The sequence below is a fragment of the Bos javanicus genome, chromosome 18 (genome assembly GCF_032452875.1).
Source record: "Bos javanicus breed banteng chromosome 18, ARS-OSU_banteng_1.0, whole genome shotgun sequence".
Classification (NCBI taxonomy): Eukaryota; Metazoa; Chordata; class Mammalia; order Artiodactyla; family Bovidae; genus Bos; species Bos javanicus.
The window spans coordinates 65485572-65513108 of record NC_083885.1 but is presented as its reverse complement, the minus strand read 5'-3'; the positions used below and the strand labels follow the sequence as shown (position 1 = coordinate 65513108).

Genomic DNA, 27537 nt, shown 5'->3' with positions numbered 1-27537 from the left:
GCTGCAGTCACCATCTGCAGTGATTTTGGAGCCCAGAAAAATAAAGTCTGGCACTGTTTCCACTGCTTCCCCATCTATTTCCCATGAAGTGATGGGACCGGATGCCATGATCTTCGTTTTCTGAATGCTGAGCTTTAAGCCAACTTTTTCACTCTCCTCTTTCACTTTCATCAAGAGGCTTTTGAGTTCCTCTTCACTTTCTGCCATAAAGGTGGTGTCATCTGCATATCTGAGGTTATTGATATTTCTCCCAGCAGTCTTGATTCCCAGCTTGTGCTTCTTCCAGCCCAGCGTTTCTCATGATGTACTCTGCATATAAGTTAAATAAACAGGGTGACAATATACAGCCTTGACGTACTCCTTTCCCTATTTGGAACCAGTCTGTTGTTCCATGTCCAGTTCTAACTGTTGCTCCCTGACCTGCATACAGGTTTCTCAAGAGGCAGGTCAGGTGGTCTGGTATTCCCATCTCTTGAAGAATTCTCCACAGTTTATTGTGATCCACACAGTCAAAGGCTTTGGCATAGTCAATAAAGCAGAAATAGATGTTTTCCTGGAACTCTCTTGATTTTTCCATGATCCAGCGGATGTTGGCAATTTGATCTCTGGTTCCTCTGCCTTTTCTAAAACCAGCTTGAACATCGGGAAGTTCATGGTTCACATATTGCTGAAGCCTGGCTTGGAGAATTTTGAGCATTACTTTACTAGCGTGTGAGATGAGTGCAATTGTGTGGTAGTTTGAGCATTCTTTGGCATTGCCTTTCTTTGGGATTGGAATGAAAACTGACCTTTTCCAGTCCTGTGGCCACTGCTGAGTTTTCCAAATTTGGTGGCATATTGAGTGCAGCACTTTCACAGCATCATCTTTCAGGATTTGGAATAGCTCAACTGGAATTCTATCACCTCCACTAGCTTTGTTTGTAGTGATGCTTTCTAAGGCCCACTTGACTTCACATTCCAGGATGTCTGGCTCTAGGTCAGTGATCACACCATCGTGATTATCTGGGTTAGGGGCGGCGGCCGGGAGGAGCAACCCCACATCCAAGGAGCCGTGGCTGCGGGCGCGCAGGAGGGCCTAGACGAGCTATCCCACGTTGAAGGTCAGGAAGGGCGGCGGTGAGGAGATACCCCTCGTCCAAGGTAAGAGAAACCCAAGTAAGATGGTAGATGTTGCAAGAGGGCATCAGAGGCCAAACACACTGAAGCCATACTTACAGAAAACTAGTCAATCTGATCACACTAGGACCACAGCCTTGTCTAACTCAGTGAAACTAAGCCATGCCCGTGGGGCAACCCAAGATGGGCGGGTCATGGTGGAGAGATCTGACAGAATGTGGTCCACTGGAGAAGGGAATAGCAAACCAGTTCAGTATTCTTGCCTTGAGAACCCCATGAACAGTATGAACCCCATGAACAGTATTCCCCCTTACCTGAGGCAAATTTGTTGACACCTGTTTTATTATGGGAGAGGGCCTCCCATACACAATTTCCTACAGAGAAGAGCCATGGGACTGTGGGGTCGTCCCACTGAGTCTGAGCAGAGCCGTCAGAGGCAAGTCCACCCAGGAGCAGTCAGTCTCTATGATCCACTTGGAGAGTCTCTTTAATGTCCGGTTGGTTCATTCTACCATCTCAGAACTCTGGGCCTATAGGCAGTGTGCAGTTTCCATTTGATGTTTAAAGTTTTGCTTACTTGTTGTACTAAATCAGCTACAAAAGCCGGGTCATTGTCTGAACCAATGCTGGTAGGAAGTTCAAATCTGGGAACTATTTCCCTAAGCAGGCACCGGGCTACTTCTGATGCTCTTTCAGTCCAGGTAGGAAAAGCTTCTGCCCATCCCGAGAACGCACATACCGTGACCAGCAGGTAACGTAGTGTCGGTGAGGTTTCATTTCAGTGAAGTCCACTCCCAGGTGTTCAAAGGGCAGCGTGCCTTTCCACTGAATCCCCGGAGGTTTTTGTCTGAATACCCGAGAGGCAGCATTAACCTGTGAGCGGGCAGCATGGCCTAGGTGGGTCGCTTGGTGTGTTTGGCTTACCAGAGTGGGTGCCAGCTCCTCTGGTACCAATAATTTGCCACTTGGCAATTCCCACCATCCCTTTTCAGTCTTGATGGCCCCTTCCGCTTTGGCTAACCTGACAGCCGTTGTCCTTGTTTTATGAGGCTAGTGCCATCAGTATATAGGACCCAACTAGGGTGTGGAACCTTGTGTCCTTTAAAACGAACCCCAGATACCTGACCTCCTCCTTGCAGATCTGGGCCTTCTTCTTCGACACCCGGGAACCTGCTTCCATCAGCAGCTGGGGCGGTGCTTTTGTCCCTTCCCAGCATTTTCCCTTGGTCTCAGCAGCCAGCAGCAGGTCATCTCCATACTGTAGGAGCCAACATCCATATTCTTCTGGATGGAATAAGTTCAGGTCAGAAGCCAAGGCATCCCCAAAGATGGCTGGGAAGTTCTTAAACCCTTGTGGGGGAGTCCAGATGAGCTGTTGCTTGGTGCCCCCAACTGGATCTTCCCATTCAAAGGCAAAGAAGGGCTGTGACGCTGGGGCGAGGCGTACGCAGAAGAAGGCATCCTTGAGATCTAGGCGAGTATAAACTTTAGTCCTCAGCGGGAGGAGGCTAAGGAAGGTACAGGGATTTGGAACAGTGGGGTGTAAAGTCACAGTAGCCTGGTTGACTAGCCTGAGATCCTGTACAGGCCTATAGTCCTGTCCTCCTTCCTTTTTGACTGGCAGGATCAGCGTATTCCAAGACGACTGGCTCTAATAGAATGCCCGCTTGTTTCAATCTATTGATGTGGGGCAGTATGCTGGCCCAGGCCTCTATCGGTATCAGGTTCTGGCATTTTCTGACCGGGATGGTGCCTGGTTTGATTTCTATTATCACTGGGGCTTGATGTTTAGCCAGCCTGGAGGGAGGAGGTGGGGATTGTCTTCCGCCCAGACCTCAGGGAATAATTGAATTAGCTCGCTCTCATGCTCTTCTGGCCCACCAGTTCTTCCTTCAGAGGCTCATGCAACCTTCACTTATGTTGGGGTGATATTGAGAGAGAGAGAGCAAATAAGTCATAGTGTCCATCCGGAAGGTGGGCCTCTCCTCAGGGGAGAAAGTCACTTGTGCTCCTAGTTCGGAGAGCAAGTCTCTTCCCAACAGGGGTACTGGGCACTCAGGACTTGGTGCCCCCATCTGACATTTTCTGGGCTGGCAAAAAGATTTAGTCATGTCTTCTCCCGATACTCAGTTACAGCGGTAGTCTTTTTGGACAGTGGTGCCACAGATTTTGTTACTACCGACAGTTCTGCTCCTGTATCCACCATGAAGTCAATGTTTCGGTCCCCCACTTTTAAGGTTACCATGGGTTCTCGGGGACCTGATATCTCTGAGCCCCGGCAGCCCTATTTAATTTCCAAGTCAGCAAGCCCCACCACTGCGGGAGCTTCCTCTTCCTTCCTTGCCTTAGAGCATTCATTCTTCCAGTGGCCAAAAGCTTGGCACCAGGCACACTGGTTTGGCTGTAACGGGACCCGAGACCTCCGTTGGGACCGGTTGAAGGACTGTCCTGTCCCTGGGGCAGATGAGGTTTTCTGGAGAGCCCGAGATAGACTTTCCCAGAGCAGCAGCTAGCACTGCAAATCTCTTGTCTGTTCTCTTTCGTTCCCTCCGGCTCTCTGGCAGAGCGCAGTCTCTGCTTAATTCCAACGTCTCCCTCCCCTTCTTGTCAGTGCTCACCAGGAGAGGCGGGTATAGCTTGGGCGGTTTGGCTGGAGCCGGATCCTGGAAGTGTTGGCCAGAGGCTTCTGTCACCGGGATCGGAGCCTGCCGAGGTGGCGGCTCTACGACCTCAGGGAGAGCTGGCGGAGGAGCAGTGGCTGCTGCAGGACTTCACCTGGCCCTGGATGGGGCATTAAGGCGGCCTCCGGTCCTGGTGGAGCACTGGAAGGCAGGCGCATCATTATCCAGTATGGGGAAGGGATCAGGTCGTCCCCGTCCAAATCCTGTAGAATTTCCTTTTTTATTATCAATTTTTGTGCCATTAATATTTTTCCCTTTCCCTTCTGGATACAGAACCTTGTCCAAGTAGGAGGGCCTTGAGCTAACCCGAGCCATGAGTCAATATATGGATGTTGATCCAAGTGTCCTGGCTGTCCTGTGACTACTGTATAGGCTGCTTCCACTATTTGTAAGTTCATGGTGTTCTCTGGTGGCCGTCCTACTCCCACAGGGGGCCATTCAACCCCACAGAGTATGTGGAGGTGGTTAGGCTTCATCTTCACCCCATAGTCTCCTCCGAATCCCTTCTTTAAATTTTTAATCATGCGCTCCTATACAGTTGCCTTAGATTCATTTCCTTCCATCCTGCTTACCTTCACAGACCTTCTTCTACTTTTCCTTTTCGTTCTGTCTACGAAGTTCTCAGTACCCTATGCACTTCCGATATTTCCACTCAATGACACTTAAATTGCCATTCTGCCTCCTTCCTAATTGGGGTGAGAAGGGCCTTACCTGCCAGATCCCAGAAGGAGAAGGGGGATAGGCATGCCTTCACATGCCGGTCAGGACAGTCGAACCAGAATACCACCACGTGATCCAAGACTGTTTCTCCCTTAAAGTCCGTTCTGCCTTGGTGGGCTTGATCAGGTGCGGATGTAAACACAGATGGGTTAAATATCCCATGTCCCAGGCCATCTCTGGGAAAGCCAATTCATACTCACTTATTTAATCCCCCTCCTTCTAGCCTAACAATTCCAAGGGGATCAAGAATTTCAGGGCAGACGGGACACCTCCTGGGGGAGGGCAGAATACGAGCATACAAGGACCAGTTTCCTATCCTAAAAATCCCCTGGCGATCGCTGGTAATAATTTTCCCTGAGACAGCGTGGACACAACTCCTAGATGACCTTCACAAATTTCCTTCCTAAACCTAGCACGCTCGTCGACCTATGTACCAAGCGATCGCTGCTTCCTGCCTATTCCAGGCCCCTGTGGGTCCGTGCCCCTTCTAGTCCCTCCCAGGGGGTGATCAGGCCCCCTCTTCCACCCTGCCAGGTGGGTTCCTCCTCACCTGAGCGCTCAGTTCCCTTGATGCCGTTCACTACCTGCCAAAGAGAAGAAACGGGGCGTTGAAAGGCTGAATTCTTCTAGAGGGGCGAGGGGCCTTCCCTCCTCTAGGAGATTCAAGCCACAAAGCCTCAGGGTGGCCTCAAATGAGACCTGTCTCCTCAAAGTGAGGAGTTTCCCAGCCCATGCACCAAATGTTGTAGCCACGCGTTCCGGGAAAGAAACTCACTCAGAAGGACAATGCAGATAGTGGAGTGCAGTTATTACACCGGCGGGTCCATAGCAGAGTCTCCTCTTAGCCAAGGACCCCGACCAGCATTTGCGAAAGTCTTTTATACCCCATGTGTTCGTGTCTGAACCCACCACTCCAAATTCCTTGAGACTCACATAAACCAAGGAAAATACAATCCCAATAACCCCATGATTCACGTGCTATGTGCTCATGTGCTCAAACAGTCAAACAGTTAGCCAATAATCAATAAACCTGAGGTTACACTCTGATAGATACAGAAAACTTATGGCCTGTCTGGAGGAAGGGGTGATTAGTGCATGTTTTCTCTTAGGCGATGAGTAACCTAGATGCGATCTTCAAGGTTCCCCTGTCTGGAGGGGGTCTTATCCTTCTGTTGTTGTTTCCATAGGCACTAAACACAGAGTTCAGAGCCCATTGGAAAGGTGGCCGAGCGTGATCAGCATGAACAGGCCTAAGATGGAGTCCAGGCCCTGTGAATTCCTTCTTCATTAGTAGTTTGCATCCTATCTTGTTTTCATGTTTACAGTGAACAGAATTTTTTTATTTTGTCAGTCATATTAAAGAACCAACATTTGGGAGGCTTTGTTGATTTTTCTCTGTTGATTTTTAAGTATTTTTTTTCTTCTTCCTTTGGATTTAGTTTTCTCCTATTGTGATTTCATAAGGTAGAAGCACAGCTAATTGATTTTAGGTCTTTTCTGATATCTGCATTCAGTGCTACAAATTGCTAGAATGCTAGATTTCTAATCTAAAAAATAGATATGCAACAAGTGACAAAGGTTTACTGTATAGCACAGGGAAGTATAGTCAATAGCTTGTAATAACTTATAATGGAAAATAATTGCAAAATAATGTATGTATATATCTATAACGGAATCATCTTGCTGCATGCTTGAAACATTGTAAGTCAACTGTACTTACAATGTTTTCGGGAATTCCCTGCTGGTCCAGTGGTTAAATTATATATATATTAAGAAAAAAGAAGAAAAAAATATAGATAAATTGCCTTATCAACACTGCTTTCACTGTATTTTGAAGTGTTGAAATACTTAAAAATTTATCTCAAAATTTCTTCTTTGGGGAATTCCTCTTTGACTCATGTTTTATTTGAAAGTATATTGTTTAATTCTCAGTATTTTGGGATTTTTTCCAGCTATCTTTGTGTTACTGATTTCTAGTGTTAATTCCTCTGTGCTCTGAGAAAAGACATTCCATGATTTCTGTTGTTTCAAAGTTGTTAAAGGTACGTTTTCTGGGTTAGGATGTGGTCTGTCTTGTGAATGTTATATATGGCAGCATGAGAAGACTATGTGTTGTTTTTGGATGGAGTAAACTAGTAGTCTATAGGTGTCCATATATCCAGTTATATCAAACACAACTGAGCAACTGAACTGAAATCCACTATCACGTAACACTTTGCGGCTTCCTGGGTGATTTGAATACCTTATAATTTTTAAAACTCCTAATTGCTTTCTCTCTTCTTTTTTATTATTTTTCTCAATTGTCCCTCTGCTTCCACAGAGGATTGGTTCCAGGAGCCCCTGCCTATACTGAAATCATTGGATGCTAAAGTCCCATAGTCAGCTCTCCGATTCTGAAGTTTTTGCATTTATGATTCTTCCAAGTATAGATCCTGTAGTCATCTGTATTTATTGAAAAATATCCATGTTAAAAAAAAATCCATATATGAGTGGGTCCAAGCAGTTCTAATCCAGTTAGGTCCAGGATTAACTGTACTGTATGATTATTCTAGGAGAAGGCAATGGCACCCCACTCCAGTATTCTTGCCTGGAAAATCCCATGGATGGAGGAGCCTGGTAGGCTGAAGTCCATGGGGTCGCTAAGAGTCGGATACGACTGAGCAATTTAACTTTCACTTTACTTTCATGCATTGGAGAAGGAAATGGCAACCCACTCCAGTGTTCTTGCCTGGAGAATCCCAGGGACCGGGGAGCCTAGTGGGCTGCCGTCTATGGGGTCGCACAGAGTTGGACACGACTGAAGCGACTTAGCAGCAGTAGCAGCATGATTATTCTAACATGTTGAATATTTAAAATAATATCAACAACACCAAACTTAGATACAGACTAACAATTGATGCTTGCCAAAGAGGGGGAAGGTCCATTGATAAGTGAAGGGTGTGAGAAATTATAGATTTCTACTTATAAGATGAATGAATTTTTTAACGTAATGCACAGCATGATGACTCATTAACAAAACTGTATCTTATATTTAATTAATTATTTATTTAGATGAGTTGCTTGTGGGATCTAGTTCCCTGACAAAGGATCGAATCCTCATCCTCTGTAGTGTAAGTGTAGAGTCCTAACCTCTGGACTGCCAGGAAAGTCCAAAAACCATACTGTATATTCAGAAGTTTCTAAGAGAGTGGTTCTTAAAAGTTGTCATCATGGGAAAAAAGTTGTAACTCTGGTAACTAAAGTTAATTTGTTAGTTAGTGCAGTGTATATGCAGTGCTTAGTCGCTCAGTTGTGTCCAACTCTTTGTGACCCGAAGGACAGTAGCCTGCCAGGCTCCTCTGTCCATGGAATTCTCCAGGCAAGAATACTGGAGTAGGTAGCCATTCCCTTCTCCAGTAAATCTTCCTGACATAGGGGTTGAACCCAGGTCTCTTGCATTGCAGGCAGATTCTTTACCATCTGAGCCATCAGGGAAGCCAAGATCAAATCATGTTATACAGTTTGAAGATATACAGTGTTCCATTGCAGTTATATGTCAGTGAAATTTTTTAATTCTCTGAGGCTCTTACTTTCTCTATGAAACCCAGATTTTTAAAAAAGTATTTATTTTTATTTATTTTGGCTGCACAGGGTCTTAGTTGGAATATGTGGGATCTAGTTCCCTGACCAGGCAGGGATTGACCCCAGGCCCCCTGCATTGGGAACATGGAGTCTTAGCCACTGGACCACCAGGGAAGTCTGAAGCCCAGATTTTTAGTTGATGTCATTTTTCATCTGTCTAAAGGATTTCCTCTACTATATTCCCACCATTTTTCTGTGTCTAAGAAAGTGTTTCACCATCACTCTTAAAGATTAATGTTACGGATATTAAACTCTAGATTGGGGATGTCCACCCTCCCCAAACCCCATCATAATCACCACACCCACTGTACTTTAAATATTTTAACTCCATACCATTCTTATTTGCCTGATTTCTGAGGAGAATTCAAATGTCATTGTTTTTGTTGCTTCTCTAAAAGCCATTTATTCCTGTGGCTTCCTTGAGGATTCTTTTTTATTTCCTGCATTTGAATGTGATATACTTACCTGTAGTTTTTTTTATTTCAATCTGTCCGGTGGTTTGTGAGCTTTGTGGATCTATGGGTTGGTATCTAACATTAATTGGATTAAAATTTCTTCATCATTATTGCCTCAATAATTTCTTCTATTCTTTTTTCTTTTTCTCTTTGACATGTTTCCATATGTGTATGTTAAACCTTTTGCAATTTTCCCACAGGTCTTGAATGTTCTGGTGTTTTTCATTTTATTTTCTATCATTTTTTTGTTTGCTTTTTAGTTTTGGAAGTTTCTACTAAGAGAAAATCAAGCTGAAACATCCTTTTCTCGGTTGTGTTCAGCCTATGAATAATATGTGCATCACAGTCATTCTTCATTTCAGTTACAGTGTACTTGACTGTAGCTTTGTTTTTTGGTTCCTCTGTTAGAATTCTCACTTCTCAACTTACATTGTCCTTCTGGTATGGTATGCTGTTTTCTTTATTCTTTAGCAGAGGTTAATTAGCTTATTCATAATTATTTCATATTCCCAATGTGATCATCTTAACCTCCATGTGATATCTGATTCTGGTTATGAATCTTTATCTCTTCAACCTCTGTTTTGTGGGACACTGCAGATATTCAGTAGGCTCAATAGTTGCAAAAGTGTTAGATAAATTAGACTCTGTTAGTACAATTATTCGGAGAAGGCAATGGCAACCCACTCCAGTACTCTTGCCTGGAAAATCCCATGGATGGAGGAGCCTGGTGGGCTGCAGTCCATGCGGTCGCTAGGAGTCGGATACGACTGAGCGACTTCACTTTCACTTTTCACTTTCATGCACTGGAGAAGGAAATGGCAACCCACTCCAGTGTTCTTGCCTGGAGAATCCCAGGGACGGGGAGCCTGGTGGGCTGCCGTCTCTGGGGTCGCACAGAGTCGGACACGACTGAAGCGACTTAGCAGCAGCAGTACAATTATTAATACGTTTTGGTGGAGATAGATTCCCAAAATTCCTAAATTCTATCCACTGTCCATCCCTTTCCCTGGATCCACTGGATTTTTTTAATGTAATATTTAAATGCCATATATTGTGTTACTGAGTTCCTCTGGGCCAGTGTTACCATTCACCCATCTTGACTGAGTTAGAAGTTGTATAGTTTGTGTCCTGTGTAGTCTTTCAGCTTGCAATGGAGAGTCCTTGGGGCTTCATGGTATGGACATCATTCTGGTCTCAACATAAAGTGCTCAGAGGTACCCTGGGGAAATAAACGGCAGCTGGGTGAGGGCTTGATATCAGGTCTGTGTTCATACCAGATAGAATGCCTTTCTTCCTTTGGACAAGTGTCATGGTGCCATCGTCAGTGGCTACAAATCATTTCTCTCATCTTTGTCTATTCTTGACCTTTTGTCAATTTGTCATTTCTACTACTTCCCAGTTTTCCCAGTTTCACTGCAGCCTACGATTCTTGCAGGTGCTTCCTCAATTTGACTCCAAGCCTATTTCCGAACATACTCCTGGGCAGTGGTTCTTTCACGTGTCCGACATGGATTTGTGATGTCATCCTTCCCTCCAAAAAAGTCAACAAGGACTTCTTTACCACTTCTTTGTTTTCAGGTTCTTGGCATGGAGTTCAGGATAAGGAGACACCTTTTGAACAGAGCGAATTGCAGAAGGAGTCTCACAGATGAGGACATCCAGCACAGGTTTGTCTCCTGAGAAGGTCTAGCTCTGTAAGATGTGCATTCTAGTCTTGAGAGACATTTTGCATTTGGCTGAAGAACAAGGAACAAACAGCAGGCAGGAAACTGCTGTATGTGTATGTGGGTCATGTGGGAAATAATTCTGTTTCACTGCCAACATTCAGCAGCACCAGAAGCAGCATGTTGGGGAGAAATCCTGCCGATATGGTATGGGCAGACCCACATTTAAAAATATATATTTATTTATTTATTTGGCTGTGCTGGGTCTTAGTTATGACACTTTGTATCTTTTAGTTGAAGCACATTTTACCAAAGCTGGGAGCTCAGTAGCCATAGGAAAATCCACACTGCAGAAAAGCCATATCAGTTCAAGGAATATGATAAATCTTTTACCAGTGAGTACTCTTTCATTGAACATCAGAGAACTCATACTGGAGAAAGGCCTTATGAGTGTAAAGTATGTGGGAAATCATACACTTTTCTGCCTGGTTTTCATTATCATCAGGGCATTTACAGGAGAGAAAGGCTATATAAGCCTGGAGAATTTAGGACATCCTTTACCAAATCCACCACCTCAGTTCCCATAGGAAAATCCATCTTGGAGAAATTTACGAGTGCAGTGAATGTGGGAAATGTCTTATTGGTAGTTCAAATCTTCATTGTCATCAGAGAGTTCACACTGGAGAAAGACCTTATGAATGCAGTGAATGCAGGAAATCTTTTATTAGTAAATCCAGTCTCTTTGTTCATCAGAGATTTCACATTGGAGAAAGAACCTTATGAATATCCCAAATATGGCTGGCTGTGACTTTGAAGGAGTTTAAGGCTCTTCAGTTCAGTTCAGTCACTCAGTCATGTTCTGCTCTTTGTGACCCCATGAATTGCAGCACGCCAGGCCTCCCTGTCCATCACCAACTCCTGGAGTCCACCCAAACCCACGTCCATGGAGTCAGTGATGCCATCCAACCATCTCATCCTCTGTCATTCCCTTCTCCTCCTGCCCTCAATCTTTCCCAGCATCAAGGTCTTTTCCAATGAGTCAGCTCTTCGCATCAGGTGGCCAAAATATTGGAATTTCAGCTTCAACATCAGTCTTTCCAATGAACACCCAGGACTGATGTCCTTTAGGATGGACTGGTTGTTAGAAGGTGCAAAGAATCTCTGCATCAAATGGACTCTTTCTAGAGAGGAAGCACAGAGACACAGTATCATCTGTTTGTGATCTCAGCGATCTTGGCACAATGGATATGGATCTGGGATTCAGTGTTGCCTGGTTCAGGATTTGGGGGGTCTGGTCATTTCACTCCTCTGCTGCCTCTCCCCACCGCTAAGTTTGGGGACTAAAAGAACACCTCCATCTTAACGCTTCAGCACTCCCACTCCCCACCGCATAAGCCCTGCCTGTACCATAGCCAAACCAATGCTGTGAGGGACTTACACAAGTGCTCACTACTGCCAGACCTTTCATGAGAGTGGTTCCTCTACACTGCATGTATACACTGACTTCTACCCCTCAGCGCAAGGACTCTGTCTCCTGTGTCCTGACCATGAATTACACACATCTTCCTGCCTTACCACCAGGGACTCCAGCTTCATTTCCACCCATGCATGTCACCCTCCTGCTTGGGAAGTTCCTCACAGGGACAGCAGCACTAAGCCAGGCATTCCAGACTGGGTCATTGGTATCACCCCAGACTTCTTCACCACCATATGCAATGTTTGGTTTCTAAGGTCCTTTCCATCTTCATATACAGACTTCAGCATATTCCTAGTTGTTGCTGATTAGTCTCTCAGTCATGTCCAACTCTTTGTGACCCATGGACTGCAGCACACCAGGCTTCCCTGTCCTCCACCATCTCCTTGAGCTTACTCAAACTCATGTCCATTAAGTCGGTGATGCCATCCAATCATCTTGTCCTCTGTCATCCCTTCTCCTCCTGCCTTCAATCTTTCCCAGCATCAGAGTCTTTTCTAATGATTTGGCTCTTCACATCAGGTGGCCAGAGTATTAGAACTTAAGGTTCAGCATCAGTCCTTCCAATGAATATTCAGGACTGATTCTTTTAAGATTGACTGGTTTGATTAGCATGCCCCTATTACTCCATTATTTAGTTGACCCACTGATGGTTCTAGTTAATGTGAGGGACAATGAAGGAATAAGAGCATCCACTGTGGTTCCCACATGGACTGGTTCCCAGGTTCTTCCTCCTGTCCTCGTTACTGATCTTCTCACTGCTCCTCCCATCCCCACACCCTTCCATAAATGTAAGAATGCAAGTCACCAAATGATTGTTAGGCAACAAGTACTTGCCTACCCATTTTGGGACCCACACTAGACCAAGCTATCTTTTTTCTTTATTTTTAATATTTACTTTTAATTGGAGGATAATCGCTTTACAATGTTTTGCTCGTTCTGCCATATAACAATGTGAATCATCCACAAGTATAAATATGTCCCCTCCCTCTTGAATCCGCATCCCATCCGCACACCCAGTTCCACCCCTCTAAATTGTCACAAAGCACTGGGTTGAGCCCCCAGTTCTATATAGAACTTTCCCAATAGCTATCTGCTTTATGTATGGTAGAGGGTGTTTCAGTCCTATTCACTCCATTTTTCATACCCTCTCCTTCCTCCAGTGTTTCCATAAATTTCTGTCTGTGTCTCTATTCCTGTATATGCATTAATATATGACATTAATGTATATGTATATGCATTAATGTATATACATGTATACATTATATGCATTAATATATGACATTTTTTTCCTGACTTCACTCTGTATAATGGGCTTTAGGTTCATCCACCTCACTAGAACTGACTCGAATTGATTCCTTATTTTTTTTTTTTTTGAAAAATTTTTTGAATTGATTCCTTATTACAGCTGAGTAATATTCCATTATATACATGTACCACAACTTCTTTATTCATTCATCTGTCAGGGGACATATAGTTTGCATCCATGTCCTAGCTATTGTAAATAGTATGCAATGAACACTGGGGTCCATGTTTCTTTTTGAATTATGGTTTTCTCAGGGTCTATGGTGGGAATATACATGGATATCACCATTATGCAGAACAGAATGGAGATTTCTTAAAAAGCTAACAACTACCATATGACCCAGAAATCCAGCCTATCTTAAACTCTAAGACTGAATGCATGCTGACACCTCCAATGAAGACTGTAAGATAGCAGTATGAAATCATTATGATTTTAATTGCATTTCTCAGGATTTTGGATGTTGAGTGTTGTTGGTTTTTAATGTCTCTTTTCCTGTGTGTCTTGTTTGGGTATCTTTCTGTTCCTATCTTTTTGCCTACTTTTATTTTGTGGGATTTCCCCATTTTCCCTTTTTGTGACAAATAGGCGAGCAGGGAAACAACAGAGATATCCGTGATATTTCACTTATTCTTCAATAATGTGAGTGTTTCCTGCATGGAATTTGAATTTGGAATACTGAGAGAACATGTTCTCATGTTTTCCTCAATTTCTTTACTACACATAATGCAATAATCAAATACATTATACACATTTAAGATAAATGTATACTATTAACATAAGCTACCTCAATCTTAAGTGCAGACATTCAGTTACAAAGTAAATCCTTTTTTATATTATAGCATTTGCCAATTTCCATGAGTGTAAATACTTCCATAGCCAATGTCGGACTGCAAACATAATGTCACTGAACATGGAGTTGGGAAGCATTGCCAGTAGTGCACCACTGGATACTTTCCCCTCTTACAGGTTCAGTAGCCAAAAATAACTTTTAAGAATGCTACCATAGTTGAATGATCATATGGCGACAGGTTTTGCATATTTTAAAACTCGTTTTATGGTTGTGCAGTAGACTTAAATTTTACGTATTTAATAAGTAAATGTCAATATTCTGATACTTTGTGTATACCCCTCAAACCAGTTTCTACCTGCCATTTTAATTCATCCTCAACATTAAAATTACTGATGTAAGAGCATATTCCACTTTTTACAATATGTAATTTTATTTATTTGTGATGGTGCTGGGTCTTCATTGTTGCACAGGCTTCTTCTAGTTGTGGAGAGTGAGGGGTACTCTCTGGTTGTGGTGCATGGGCATCTCATTGCAGTGTGCTAGAGCAGGGCTCTAGGGCACTAGGGCTTCAAGAGTTTTTGCATATGTGCTTAGTAGTTTTGGGTCCCAGGCTCTAGACCATAGGCTCAATAGCTGTGACCTGTGGTATTTCCTGGACCAAGGATTGAACCCTTGTCTCCTGCGTTGGCAGGTGCAGTCTTTACCACTGAGCCACGAGGGAAGCCCACTACTTTTGTGATGACTGTTTCCAAATGTTTATATAAATGGCATGACTATTGCATCCTACCCCTTTGTGAGGTCATTTATCATATCATGTATTTTGTGTGTGTGTTTTGGTAACATCATGGCATCTGGATTGTGAGCAGTTCAAGAAACAGAATGTCCCAGTCCTAGGTTCTATGTGGTGGACTGGTTGGAGGCACAGTGGGACAGACAGAAAAGTTGCAGGAGCCTGAACCCTGTTTAGTAGGAGTTTGCTTGCTCACTCCTGGCCCTTGAGCCTGGCAGAGTGAGGTCTGCTTTATCAGCTGCTGGTTTCCAGTGAGCAGGTTCACATACACCCCAGCCAAGGAGAAGACATGCTCTGGCTCCGCTGACTCCATGCCCCAACATGTTGCTGGACCTGGTGCAGTCAAGACCAGGGTAAGGACTCGATTTTTGGGTGCAAAGGGCAGAGCCCAGGTTGGGCTGCGGTGGCGATTGTTGGCAGTTACTCCATGGGTGCATGAGGAGCAGCCCACATTTCTGACAGCTGCTTAGCCACAGTTTACCCACCCCAGCATACCTACAGAGAAACCACCCTGGCCCTGCCTCCTCCCTGTGGAACTGTGCCAGGCAGGGCTGGAGTGGCAGAAACTGGAGACACTGATCAGCTGTGAGAGACAAAGGGGTCTAGTCTTAAAGTCAGGATAACATATTAATAATCGTTCAGCCTGAATAGCAAATACAGAGCCCAGAGACAAGGACGAAGACATCACAAGGTCCAGGAGAGACACATCACCGTGGTCAGACACAGCAGGCAGGATGTGGCGGTAGGCTTTTTTTTTTTTTTTTACTGGGGAGGATAGGGAGGTTACTTGCTTTAGAGGGAATTGAGGTGAGGTTGGCTCGTCAGTTGACAGGGAAACCAGGAAAAAAGCAGGCCACTTACAGTCTCTGAGAAACTCAATGTGAAGCAGTTACTATCTAATGACAAAAACAAGGACTATCCGGGGCTAGAGCAAGAAGGTAGGTATTGACATATGAGGCTTTATTATTAAGTGAAAGTTCAGGCAGGTGAGTAGGGTATAGGTGAATCAGACTGGTGGGGCAGGGGATGTACAAAGAGGAAGAATACAGCCATTTTGGGTGTCCTGATTATCCATCATTGTTTCTCACTTAGGTGCACACCATCACTGACTATGCAGGCACGACAGCCTTTTCTGGGGGACGAAAATAAGTGTTTTCTCTCTTGTTCAGCTGTAGCAGGCCTGCCCAGTATCAACTGTCAACATTCCCAGTCAGAATCCTGTAGTCTTTTTTTCTTTTCCCTGACCATAATTTACAGATGTCTTGAGCACTTCAGGTTGCATGCATTTCAAGAGCAATAAGATAATGTTTTCTTACTTCCAGTTACCAATGGCTGTCAGCTACATTATCCGTACACTTCAGAGATCAGTATCATTAAAGACTTAAATTCTCTGAAGCACTCTCCCCCTATTTCGTCATCGACTCCCCATCTCTTTAATGAGGACGGAGGCCCCCGACACGTGATTTCCCAGCGCTCCTCGCGGTGCTGCTTGGCTTGCCTCCTTGCACTTCCAGTGTGGCGCCATGCCTTGAGGCCTTGGCACTACATTACCCAGAAGAACTTGCGCTAAGGTGAGGCAGCTGCTAAGTCGCTTCAGTCGTGTCGACGCTGCGCGACTCCACAGACGGCAGCTCACCAGGCTCCCCCGTCCCTGGGATTCTCCAGGCGAGAACACTGCAGTGGGTTGAGCCCTTGAAAATTCAGAAGATGCGCGTTTCCTGGATCCGGCAGTGTGACTTCCGGCGCGTTTATTTCGACGTTGTGTTTGTTGTCGAGACCGTGGGGCTGGGGAAAAGCTCACGAGTGAGGAGTTTGCTGGGCAGGGAGGGGCCTTAGGCGGAAGCGGAGTCTTCGTGCACACTGCACAGGGTCTGTGCTTAGTGTCACCTGCGGCGAGTTATCGTGCGGAAACCGACCTGGTCGCTCTACTTTGGGAGCTCCGCTCGGCCCACAGGCTCGGATGGCGGCGGCTTCGCTGCCGGTGCCACCTCAGGTAAACGCTCTGCCCTGCCCCCTTTCCCGTCCAAATATGAAGGCCCCGTGCGAGAGCGCCTGCTCAGGCCGCTGTATCTCAGGGCCCTCTCCCACGACAGGCGGCCTTCGGGGTGGTGTCCTTATTTCCGAGGACCTGTGCAATGTGTGAGTGAGGCTTTGAGATGCACCTGAAGAAGGAATGTTGGGGAACCTGAGGTCCGTCCAGCTTCTGTGAGGAACAACGTTTGCGGGCAGGCTTCACCTGGAGTGGCAAATGAGAGGTTGTCATTTCCTGCTTGGACCTTCTGGAAGCGGTGAAGAGTTTTGAGCACAGGACGGACGTCATCTGAATTGGGGTTTTTAAAATTAGGCTTCGAAACTGTTTAGTGAAAGAAAAGTCTGTTGGTTTGTGATGATTAATTTGAGGCAGAGGGAATTTCTGGCTTTTCCTTGCTCACAACTCATAAAGAGGTAGTACTAAGGATGGAGTCACGAAGGAGACCTTAGCCAGCCACCGTGCCATTACCAGGGCTCTGGTCCCAGGCAGAAGTCCTGGGAAAGTTTGAGCCCCTGGAACATCACCCAGGTCACCTTCCTCCGTGGTCTGCCCGTTCCCACAGATTCCCAGGTCTGCAGAAGCACTTTTGGTAAATGGAGGTTGTCCCTGTCCCTCAATTATTCTCAAGCCCATACACGCATTCTTTGTATTTGACAAGGGTCTTAAGGCTCTTCACCTGCCATTCACCTAGACCCTTGGTTTGGGAACCCTGGAGAACCCCATGTTCAGGGTCCTGAATGCAGGCCGGGGTCTGTTGAGGTGGTTCCTATTTTCCATCATCAATGGAAGGAAGTGTGGAACTGGTCACTTTTAATGTGAGGCTGAACTGGTTTAGGTAAGTGCAGGGTTTTTTGTTTTTTTTTTTCTCCTGGTGGGAATAAACAGTAGGGAAGAGCTGGATTTTGGCTTCAAAGGACTACCTGTGTTTTCCGGAGCCAATGGGAAGGTCAGATCAAAGGAGGGAGGTTTTTTTTTAACTCCAGGTTTCAGGGGGCCCCATCTGACTGGGCAGTGGGGGAGATGTGCGAAGAAGTTGGATGGTGGTTTTTTGGGAGTGAGTTTGTTCATTGTTTTATTTGTCCCTATTGTACCAGGGCAGTGTGACCTTTGAGGATGTGGCTGTGTACTTCTCCTGGAATGAATGGTGTCTTCTTGATGAGGTTCAAATACGCCTGTACCTTGATGTCATGCTGGAGAACTTTGCACTTGTGTGCATGCTGGGTAAGGCCTACACGCTCACCTCGCTCCTCTGAGCTAGGCTCTGCCTTTTTCCTTTTCCCCTGGGGTAGGTATGTCCTTCTCACATACGGACCATGGGCACTACTTTCTCAAAATGCTGAGTTATGTCTGTGGTTAGTATAGCTAGGAAGAGTGCAACCTCAGCGCCAGAACACCTGTATCCCCAAATTTGCAGCTGAGGATTCAGGGTCAGTAGTCTTTTCGTTTTTTTGTTTTTATAATTTTATTAAAATATTCTGTTCAGTTCTCAACTTTATGTTAATTTTTGCTGCACAGCATAGCTTCTAAGTTTTTTTAATACACACACATACACACAGATATATATATATATATATTCCTTATTCATTTCCCTTACAATTTATCACAGGTACTGAATATAATTTCCTGTAGTATGACATCAAGACCTTGTTTATCCATGCTGTGTTTACTAGTTTGCGTCTGCCAATCCTATACTCCCAATCCTTCCCTCACTTACCTCCCTCCCACTTGGCAGACACAAGTTTGTTCTCTATTCCTGAGTCTGTTTCTGTTTTCTGTATGTTTATATGTAGATATGTAGTGTCATATTTCAGATTCCATAAAGAACTGAAATCAAATGGTATTTGTCTTTCTCTTTCTGACTTACATCATTTGCAAATATTTTCTCCCAGTTTTTAGGTTGTCTTTTTTGGTTGCTTTTATTTTGTTTTTAGAATTTTTTTTTTTTTTAATTTTTTGGTTGCATTGGGTCTTTGTTGCTGGGAGGATTTTCTCTAGTTGTGGTGAGCAAGGTTTACAGGTTGGTTCAGTACTTGTGGCCTGAGAGTTTAGTTGCCCTGTGGCATGTGGAATCTTCCCGGACCAGGGATCTTACCTGTATCCCCTGCAGGTAGGTTGTTACCCACTGGACTGCCAGAGAATTCTTGATATGGATTCTGTTTATTGATGTTTGAATGTTACATTATCCTTGTGTACCTTGCAATAATCCCAGTTGATCATGGTATGTAATTTTTTTTTTTACAGTTTTTGATTCAATTTACTGGTATTTCATAGCATGTAGATCTTTTAGTTGAGGCATGTGAACTCTTAGATGCAGCATGTGATATCTAGTTCCCTGACCAGGGATGGAATCTGGGCCCCTTGCTTTGAGAGTTAGGAGTCTTAGCCAATGGACCACCAAGGATGTCCCTTCTCTTTCATTTTTTTCCCCTTTTCTTTCATTTTTGATATTATTAATTTGTGTACTGCCTCATTTTCACAGACTGACTAGAATCCTTTTTATATTATTGGCCATTTTAAATAACAAGGTTTTTTGGAGCTTTGTTGATTTTTCTATATAGTAGTTTCATAAGGTAAAAGCACAGATAATTGATTTTAGGTCTCCTTTTGCAATATGTTCATTCAGTGCTATAAATTGCCTTATAAGCACTGCTTTCACTTATTTTGAAAAGTGTTGTGTTTATTTGAAAATACTTAAAAAAGTTTTCTTCAGTTCAGTTCAGTCGCTCAGTCATATCCCACTCTTTGCGACCCATGAATCACAGCACGCCAGGCCTCTCTGTCCATCACCAACTCCAGGAGTTTACCCAGACTAATGTCCATTGAGTTGGTGATACCATCTCATCCTCTGTCGTCCCCTTCTCCTCCTGCTTTCAGTCTTTCCCAGCATCAGGGTCTATTCAAATGAGTCAACTCTTCACATCAGGTGGCCAAAGTATTGGAGTTTCACCTTCAATATGAGTCCTTCCAATGAACACACAGGACTGATCTCCTTTAGGATGGACTGGTTGGATCTCCTTGCAGTCCAAGGGACTCTCAAGAGTCTTCTCCAACACCACAGTTCAAAAGCATCAATTCTTCAGTGCTCAGCTTTCTTTATAGTCCAACTCTCTCATCCATACATGACTACTGGAAAAACCATAGCCTTGACTAGACGGACCTTTGTTGGCAAAGTAATGTCTCTGCTTTTTAATATGCTGTCTAGATTGATCATAACTTCCCTTCCAAGAAGTAAGCGTCTTTTAATTTCATGGCTGCAGTCACCATCTGCAGTGATTTTGGAAAAATAAAGTCAGCCACTGTTGCCACTGTTTCCCCATCTGTTTGCCATGAAGTGATGGGACCAGGTGCCATGATCTTAGTTTTCTGAATGTTGAGCTTTAAGCCAACTTTTTCACTCTCCTCTTTCACTCTCATCAAGAGGTTCTTTAGTTCTTCTTCGCTTTCTGCCATACGGGTGGTGTCATCTGCATATCTGAGGTTATGGATATTTCTCCTGGAAATCTTGATTCCAGCTTGTGCTTCTTCCAGCCCAGCATTTCTCATGATGTACTCTGCATATAAGTTAAATAAGCAGGGTGACAATATACAGCCTTGACGTACTCCTTTTCCTGTTTGGAACCAGTCTGTTGTTCCATGTCCAGTTCTAACTAAAAGTTTTCTAAAATTTCTTTTTGGGGACTTCTTCTTTGACCCATGTTTTATTTGAAATGTATAGTTTAATTCTCAAAATTTTGGGATTTTTTTTTTTCAGCTATCTTTGTGTTACATATTTTTTCTTTTTGAAAGTCGCTCAGTCATGTCCAACTCTTTGCAGCCCCATGGACTATACAGTCCATGGAATTCTCCAGGCCAGAATACTGGAGTGGGTAGCCTTTCCCTTTTCCAGTGGATCTTCCCAACTGTGTTACTGATTTTTGTTATAATTCCGCTGCGCTCTGAGAAAAGACATTGTATGATTTCAGTTGTTTCAAATTTGTTAAGGTGTGTTTTCTGACCTAGGATGTGGTCTATCTTGTGAATGTTATATGTCAGCATGAATAGACTATTGTGCTGATTTTGGATGGAGTATACTAGTAGTCTTTAGGTGTCCTTACATCCAGTTGATTGATGATGGCACTTTTCAGTTGAACAGCATCTTTACAGATTTTCTGTTTGCTGAATGTGGTCATTTCTGGTAGAGCAGTTTTGAATGAAGTCTCCAACTATTATAGTCTTCAACTATTATATCTGTTTCTACTTGTAGGTCTGTTTTGCCTCACGTTTAAATATTCTGTTGTTAGGCACATAAATGTTAAGGATTATTTTGAAATCTGAAAAATTGACCCCTTTATCATTGTGTAATTCTCTTTATCCCTGATGACTTTGTTTATGTTAAGTCAGCTTTGATATTAATATAGTAACTTTTTTTTTTTTTAATCTTTTCCTCTTTTTTTTTTTTGGCTGTGAGACATGTAGGATCTTAGTTCCATGGGCAGGGATTGAACTTACACTCCCTGCATTGGCAGTGCACTGTCTTAACCACTTGGCTGTGAGAGCCACATCCAGTCCTTGTGTCCTGGGCATAGTGAGACCAGCTGCTTCTTCAGTTTAATCCCAGTTCATGTCCTGAACACGATTCCATGGACTGCCTCTTTCATGTATCAGATGTACAGTTGTAATGATGTTATTCCCTCCAATAAAGTCAAACTGTTTGTTTTCAGGTTCTTGTCATGGAGTCCAGCATGCAGAGACATGTTCTGAACAGAATGTATTTGCAGAGGGAGCATCACAGATTAGGACTCTCGGGGCAGAATTGTCTCCTGAGAATACCCAGCCCTGTAAGATATGTGTCCCAGTCTTGAGAGACATTTTACATTTAGCTGAAGAGCAAGGAACAAATAGGGAGCAGAAAGAATACACGTGTGGGACATGTGGGAAACAATTCTATTTTACTGCCAATGTCCAGCAGCACACTGGAGTGAAATTCTGCCAGTGTCATATGGGAAGATCTGCATATTTGAAAAGCTGTACGATCCATGCAGCAAGGAATCTGTCTACCAACATGGAGATTGGGAATGACTTCCTGGCCAACATGGGAGTTCAGAAACCAGCCACTAATACCAGGATGCCACGAAACAACAGTAAGGAGTATGATGCTGTTTTTCACAGTGGGAAAAGTCATCAGAGCTGGGGAGAAGACAAGATAGTCTCCAACCCCACAGACATACTTGTTCAGGATGAAGAAGCCCTCACTGGTGAAGGATATTGTGAGTTCAGCAAATGTAGGGAAGCCTGCATCCAAAGAAATAGCCTTATTCAGCACGAGGAAGTTCATGCCAGAGAAAGGTCTTATGAATGCAGCCATTCTGGGAAATTTTTTGCCCACAAATCTGGCTTCCTTGCAGGTCAGAGATTTAACTCTGGAGGAACACTATATGCCTGTCCTGAATGTGGAAAGTCATTTAGCCAAAGGAGGTACCTCAGAATCCATAGAAAAATCCACACTGGAGAAAAGCCTTATAAATGCAAGGAATGTGGTAAATCTTTCATCCAAAAGGGGCGGTTAATTGACCATCAGAGAGTTCACACTGGCGAACGGCCTTATGAATGCAGTGAATGTGGAAAGTCTTTTGTTGCTCTCCGTGGCCTCCAGTATCATCAGAGAGTTCACAGTGGCGAGAGGCCCTATGGGTGCAGTGAATGTGGGAAATCTTTTATCGCTAAATCTGACCTCCATTATCATCAGCGAGTTCATTCTGGAGAAAGGCCTTATGAATGCAGTGAATGTGGGAAATGTTACATTGATAAGAGAGGTCTTCAGTATCATCAGAGAGTTCACAGTGGAGAAAGGCCCTATGAGTGCAGTGAATGTGGGAAATGTTTTATTTTTTCAAGTGGTCTCCGGTACCATCAGAGAGTTCACAGCGGAGAAAGGCCCTATCAGTGCAGTGAATGTGGGAAATCTTTTATTGTTAAGAGAGGCCTCCAGAATCATCAGAGCGTTCACAGTGGAGAAAGACCTTATGAGTGCATTGAATGTGGAAAATGTTTTATTGATAGGTCACGTCTTCATCGGCATCAGAGGGTTCACAGTGGAGAAAAGCCTTATGAGTGCAGAGAATGTGGGAAATGTTTTACTGATAGGTCAGGCCTTCATCGTCATCAGAGAGTTCACACTTCTGAAAGGGCTTAAATGTTGGTAATCCTTTAGCCAGAGACAGCTTCCACATATCCCTAGGAAAATCCACACTGGAGAAAAGTCTTTCGAGTGCAATGAATATAATAAATCTTTTTTCCAAAACTGGAACATAATTGTACATCACAGAGTTCATGGTGGAAAAAGGCCTTACGCCTGCACCGAATGTTGAAAATCCTTTAGCTGAAGGAAGTACCTCAGTACCCATAGCAAAATCCATAGTGGAGAAGAGCCTTATCAGTACAAGAAATATGATAAATCTTTTACCTGTAAGTACTGTTTCATTGGACATCAGAGAATTCATACTTTGCTGCTGCTGCTGCTGCTAAGTCGCTTCAGTCATGTCCGACTCTGTGCAACCCCATAGACGGCGGCTCACCAGGCTCCTCTGTCCCTGGGATCCTCCAGGCAAGAATACTGGAGTGGGTTGCCATTTCCTTCTCCCATGCATGAAAGTGAAAAGTGAAAGTGAAGTCGCTCAGGTGTGCCCGACTCTTAGCGACCCCATGGACTGCAGCCTACCAGGCTTCTCCATCCATGGGATTTTCCAGGCAAGAGTACTGGAGTGGGGTGCCATTGCCTTCTCCATTCATACTTTAGAAAGGCCTTATTAGTGTAATGTATGTGGTGAGTCTTATATATTCTGTCTGGCTTCCATTATCAGGGCAGTCACAGAAGAGAAACACTGTATATGTGCAGTGAATATAGGCCATCCTTTAACCAAGCCCACCAACTGAGTTCCTTTAGGAAAATCCACACTAGAGAAAACCCTTCGGAGTGCAAGGAATGTGGTCAATCATTTTCCTGAAAGTGCCACTTGATTAGCCATCAAGTAGCTCACACTAGAGAAAGGGCTTTATGGGTATCACAATACGGCTGGCAGTGAAATTGAGGGATCTGAGGTAGTAAGAAGGTGGGACGTACCTATGCCGCAAACGGACACTTTCTAGAGGAAACTGAAGCACAGAGATGCTGTATCATGTTTGTGATCTCTTTGCAATGGATACGGATCTGGGATTTAATTCCAGGTTACCTGTTTCAAGATTTAGGGAGTCTGGTCATTTTACCCCCTCCTGCTCCCTCCAGGTTTGGATACTGAGATAACACCTTGTCCGTCCTAACATTTCTGCACCCCTCATCCCCTGCCTGATGAGCCCTGCTTATACCCTAGCCTCACGCTGATTATCTTTTTTCTGAAAACCAGCATTGATGACTTTCCTGTAGATTGTTCCATTTAGCTACTCAACCAAACCAGTGCTGTGATTCAGTTTTTATTATTGCTATTTGAGAAAGAAGGGGCGTCCATCTCAGAGAGGTAGAGGGCTTTTCATAAGGGCTCTCTCGTGAGAGTGGTTCCTCTTCACTGCACATATACGCTGGCGGCTTTGCTGCTGCTCAGAGCAGGGACTCTCCTGTGTTCCGACCACACCTGATGCCTGCATCACCACCAGGGGTTCCAGCTTCATTTCCACCTATGTGCAGTTCTGCAAACACTCTCCCCTTGGGAAGTTCTTCACAGGACAGCAGCACTAAGCCAGAGACTCCAGCCTCGCTCGCTGGGTCACTGCATTTTACACTGGCGTCACCACTTCAGGCTGTGCCTGTTGTCCCATTATGTAGTTGACCCACTCGTGTTCTAGGCAGTGTGAGGAACACTGAAGAACTAAGTATCCTCTGTGGTCCTCACATAGCCTGGTCTCCAGCGTTCTTCCGCTTAACCTCTGCGTGTCCTGCCACTGCTCCTCCTACCCCCACTCACTTTGAAAAATGGAAGTTGCCCAGTAATGATTGTTAATCAGTAAGAACTTGCCCCCCTCCCCCATCATTAGGAAGCAGAGTTGACGAACATTTCTAAAAAATATTTTTGTTTAGAAACTTTCTTTACAGTATGTTGGTTTCTTTCATACAGTGACATGAATCAGCCATAAGTATACATATGTATCCTTCCTCTTGACCACTCCCCCACTCCATCCCACCTCTCTAGGTTGTCAGAGAGCACTGAGTTGAGCTCCCTGTGTTGCACAGCAACTTCTCACTAGCTATTTTACACGTGGTAGTTGTATATTTCAATGATACTCTGAATTCCTCTCACCCTCTCCTTCACCTGCTGTGTCCATAAATCTCTTCTCTGTGTCTCTATTTCTGTTCTCTCCCTGCAAATAAGTTAATCAGTACCGTGTTTCTAGATTCCATATGTGTGCATAAGTAAACTATAATTTGTTGTCCTTTTTTGACTTTGTATAATGGGCTTTTAAGTTCATCCACCTCACTAGAACTGACACATTGATTACTTTTTATGGCTGCCTAATACTCTATACCGCAACTTCTTTATCCATTCATCTGACAGTGGGTATCTTGGTTCCTTCCATGTCCTAGCTATTTTAATATTGCTGCAGTGAACATTGGAACACATATGTTTTTGAATTACGGTTTTCTCAGGGTATATGGTGAGAGTGGAAATTGATATAAACATTATGGAGAACAGTATGTAGATTTCTTAAAAACTAGGAATAAAGCTACCATATGACCCAAAATTTGAACCTATGTTAAAATCTAAGACTGGATACATGCTGATACCTCCAATGATGACCATGTAACAGCAGTGTGAAATCATGATTTTAATTGCGTTTGTCAGGATCCTTGAGGTTGAGTGTTGTTTCTTAATATCTCTTTACCTATGTGTCTTGTTTGGTTCTTATCTCTTGTCTTCTTTTATTTCCCCATTTTCTCTTTTTTTGATAAATACGAGAGCAGGTAAACAAGAAAGACATCTGTGAGAGTTCACCCATTAGCCAGTAATGTCAATGACGTCTGCACAGAATTTGGAATACTGAAAGAATATGTTCTCAGGTTTTCCTCAATTTCTTTAGTATGCATGATGTAATGACCAGATACATTATACACATTTAAGATAAATCTGAATTTTTAACCTATGCTACTTCTGTCTTAAGTGCAGACATTAAGTTACAAAGTAAGTTAAGGCCTATTTTATAATGTTTGCTGATTTCTGTGGGTGTAAATACTCCCATAAACAGTGTCAGATTGCCAGCATAATGTCACTTAACCTGGAGTTGGGGACCTTTGCCAGTAGCCCACTATTGTGTAACTCCCCCTTTACAAGTTCAGTATTTCTACATATAATTTTAAGAATTTTACATTACTTGAATGCTTATAAAATGATAGGTTTTGGATATTTGTTTTAAACATTTCATGGATGTATAGTTGACTTAAAATAAATTTTACTTATTTAAAATGTGCGTTTTGATACTTATGTACACCCCTTGAAGCAGTGTCCTCCTACCATTTTTAATTCATCCTCAGCATTAAAATTACTGATGCAAGAGCATATTCTACTTTTTAAAATATATAATTGTATTTACCTACTTATTTTTGACTGTGCTAGATATTTATTCCTGTGCAGTCTTTTCTCTAGTTGCGGAGAGTGGTGGTTTCTCTTGTTGCACACTATGGGCTCCAGGTCATGGGCTTTGGTCATTGTTCCCAGGCTCTAGAGCGCAGGCTCACTAGTAGTGGTGCATGGGCTTAGTTGCTCTGGGGGTATGTGGGATCTTTCTAGACCAGGCATCAATCGAATCTGCGTCTCTTGCATTGGCAGGTGGGTTCTTTACCACTGAGCCTTGAGTGCAGCCCACCACTTTTGTGAGACTATTTTCAAATGTTTATATAAATGGAATGACTATTGGGTCCTTCCCCAATGTTATATCATCTATCTTACCATGCACATTTTTTTGTGTTTTTGTAGCATCATGTACTTCTGTGTTTTTCAAATTTATAATCCCAGATATGTCATTGAATACATAACTTCTTAGAATGCATTTGTAAACTAAGAGAGCCCTTATGTAACGCCAGTAACATTATTGCACATGAAAATATTCTAAATATTGCTGCATGTTAGCCCAACAGGGGACACAGTGTGACAGAGTTTGAATGCTGACCACCCTTCATTGTGGCCTGGATCTACAAACTCATGTACCACAGCACAAAGGGAAATGAGAAATAAGACCTTATTGGGAAAATACAGTGGGAATTGCAGACCCAGGGCCAGAGAAACACACAAACACTCCAGAGAGATGTTGGGACAGGCATGTGAGATGGATGCCCAAAGTTCTGGGCTTGTTACAATATGGATGAAAGATTGAGTTCAATGTTAAAGTAAAGACAGTTGAGAATTTATAGCCAAGAAGAAATGTTAGGGGACAGTGGATGGAAAAACACTGGCATGAAACACCATAAGGGCTGTTCTTTGCAAGCCAACTTGAGACTCTTGCCATAGAAATCAAATAGTAAGCATAGGAAATAGGTGTTTGATTAGATATCAATATAGGAGTTATACTTGCTAAGTTGTCTTATCTCTTGTTAGCTTCATCAAGCCTGTTAAATATCAACTTTCTGCATTCCCATTCAGGGTATTGTAGACTTTTTTCTTAAATGACTTCAACACTTCAAGCTGCATGCATTTCAAGAGCAATAGGATAATGTATGTTTACTTCCAGTTACCAACGGATGTAAAATAGGGTTGGCTTCAAGAAGTCTGAGATTAAGTCTATAATACTTCAGTGATCAGTAGCATTAAAGACTTAAAATGCTCTGAAGCACCCTATTTCCGTTCCCTCATGGGGCCCCCATCCTCTTTAGAATTGTGGAACCACTCTCCTCCACCTCAGGTGATTTCTCTGCGATCCTCTTGGTGCC

The 27537-nt window shown here is 43.6% G+C and overlaps 2 protein-coding genes across 2 annotated transcripts in view; both read left to right on the top strand.

Annotated features, from left to right (window-relative positions):
- The window catches only part of LOC133229775 (uncharacterized), a 425664-nt gene that overhangs the window by 190948 nt on the left and 207179 nt on the right, over nucleotides 1-27537 (top strand). The window lies entirely within an intron of this gene.
- On the top strand, nucleotides 16073-26077 carry LOC133231181 (zinc finger protein 211-like). The gene is made up of 3 exons (XM_061389477.1): nucleotides 16073-16610; nucleotides 17744-17870; nucleotides 21350-26077. The coding sequence occupies exons 1-3, from the start codon at nucleotides 16578-16580 to the stop codon at nucleotides 22819-22821; spliced, it is 1632 nt and encodes a 543-aa protein (XP_061245461.1). The 5' UTR covers nucleotides 16073-16577; the 3' UTR covers nucleotides 22822-26077.

Coding starts and splice junctions, on each gene's coding strand:
- LOC133231181 (XM_061389477.1), top strand. CDS start 16,578: ATGGCGGCGGCTTCGCTGCCGGTGCCACCTCAG. Junction 16,611..17,743: donor CGCTGCCGGTGCCACCTCAG/GTAAACGCTCTG, acceptor CTATTGTACCAG/GGCAGTGTGACCTTTGAGGA. Junction 17,871..21,349: donor TGCACTTGTGTGCATGCTGG/GTAAGGCCTACA, acceptor GTTTGTTTTCAG/GTTCTTGTCATGGAGTCCAG.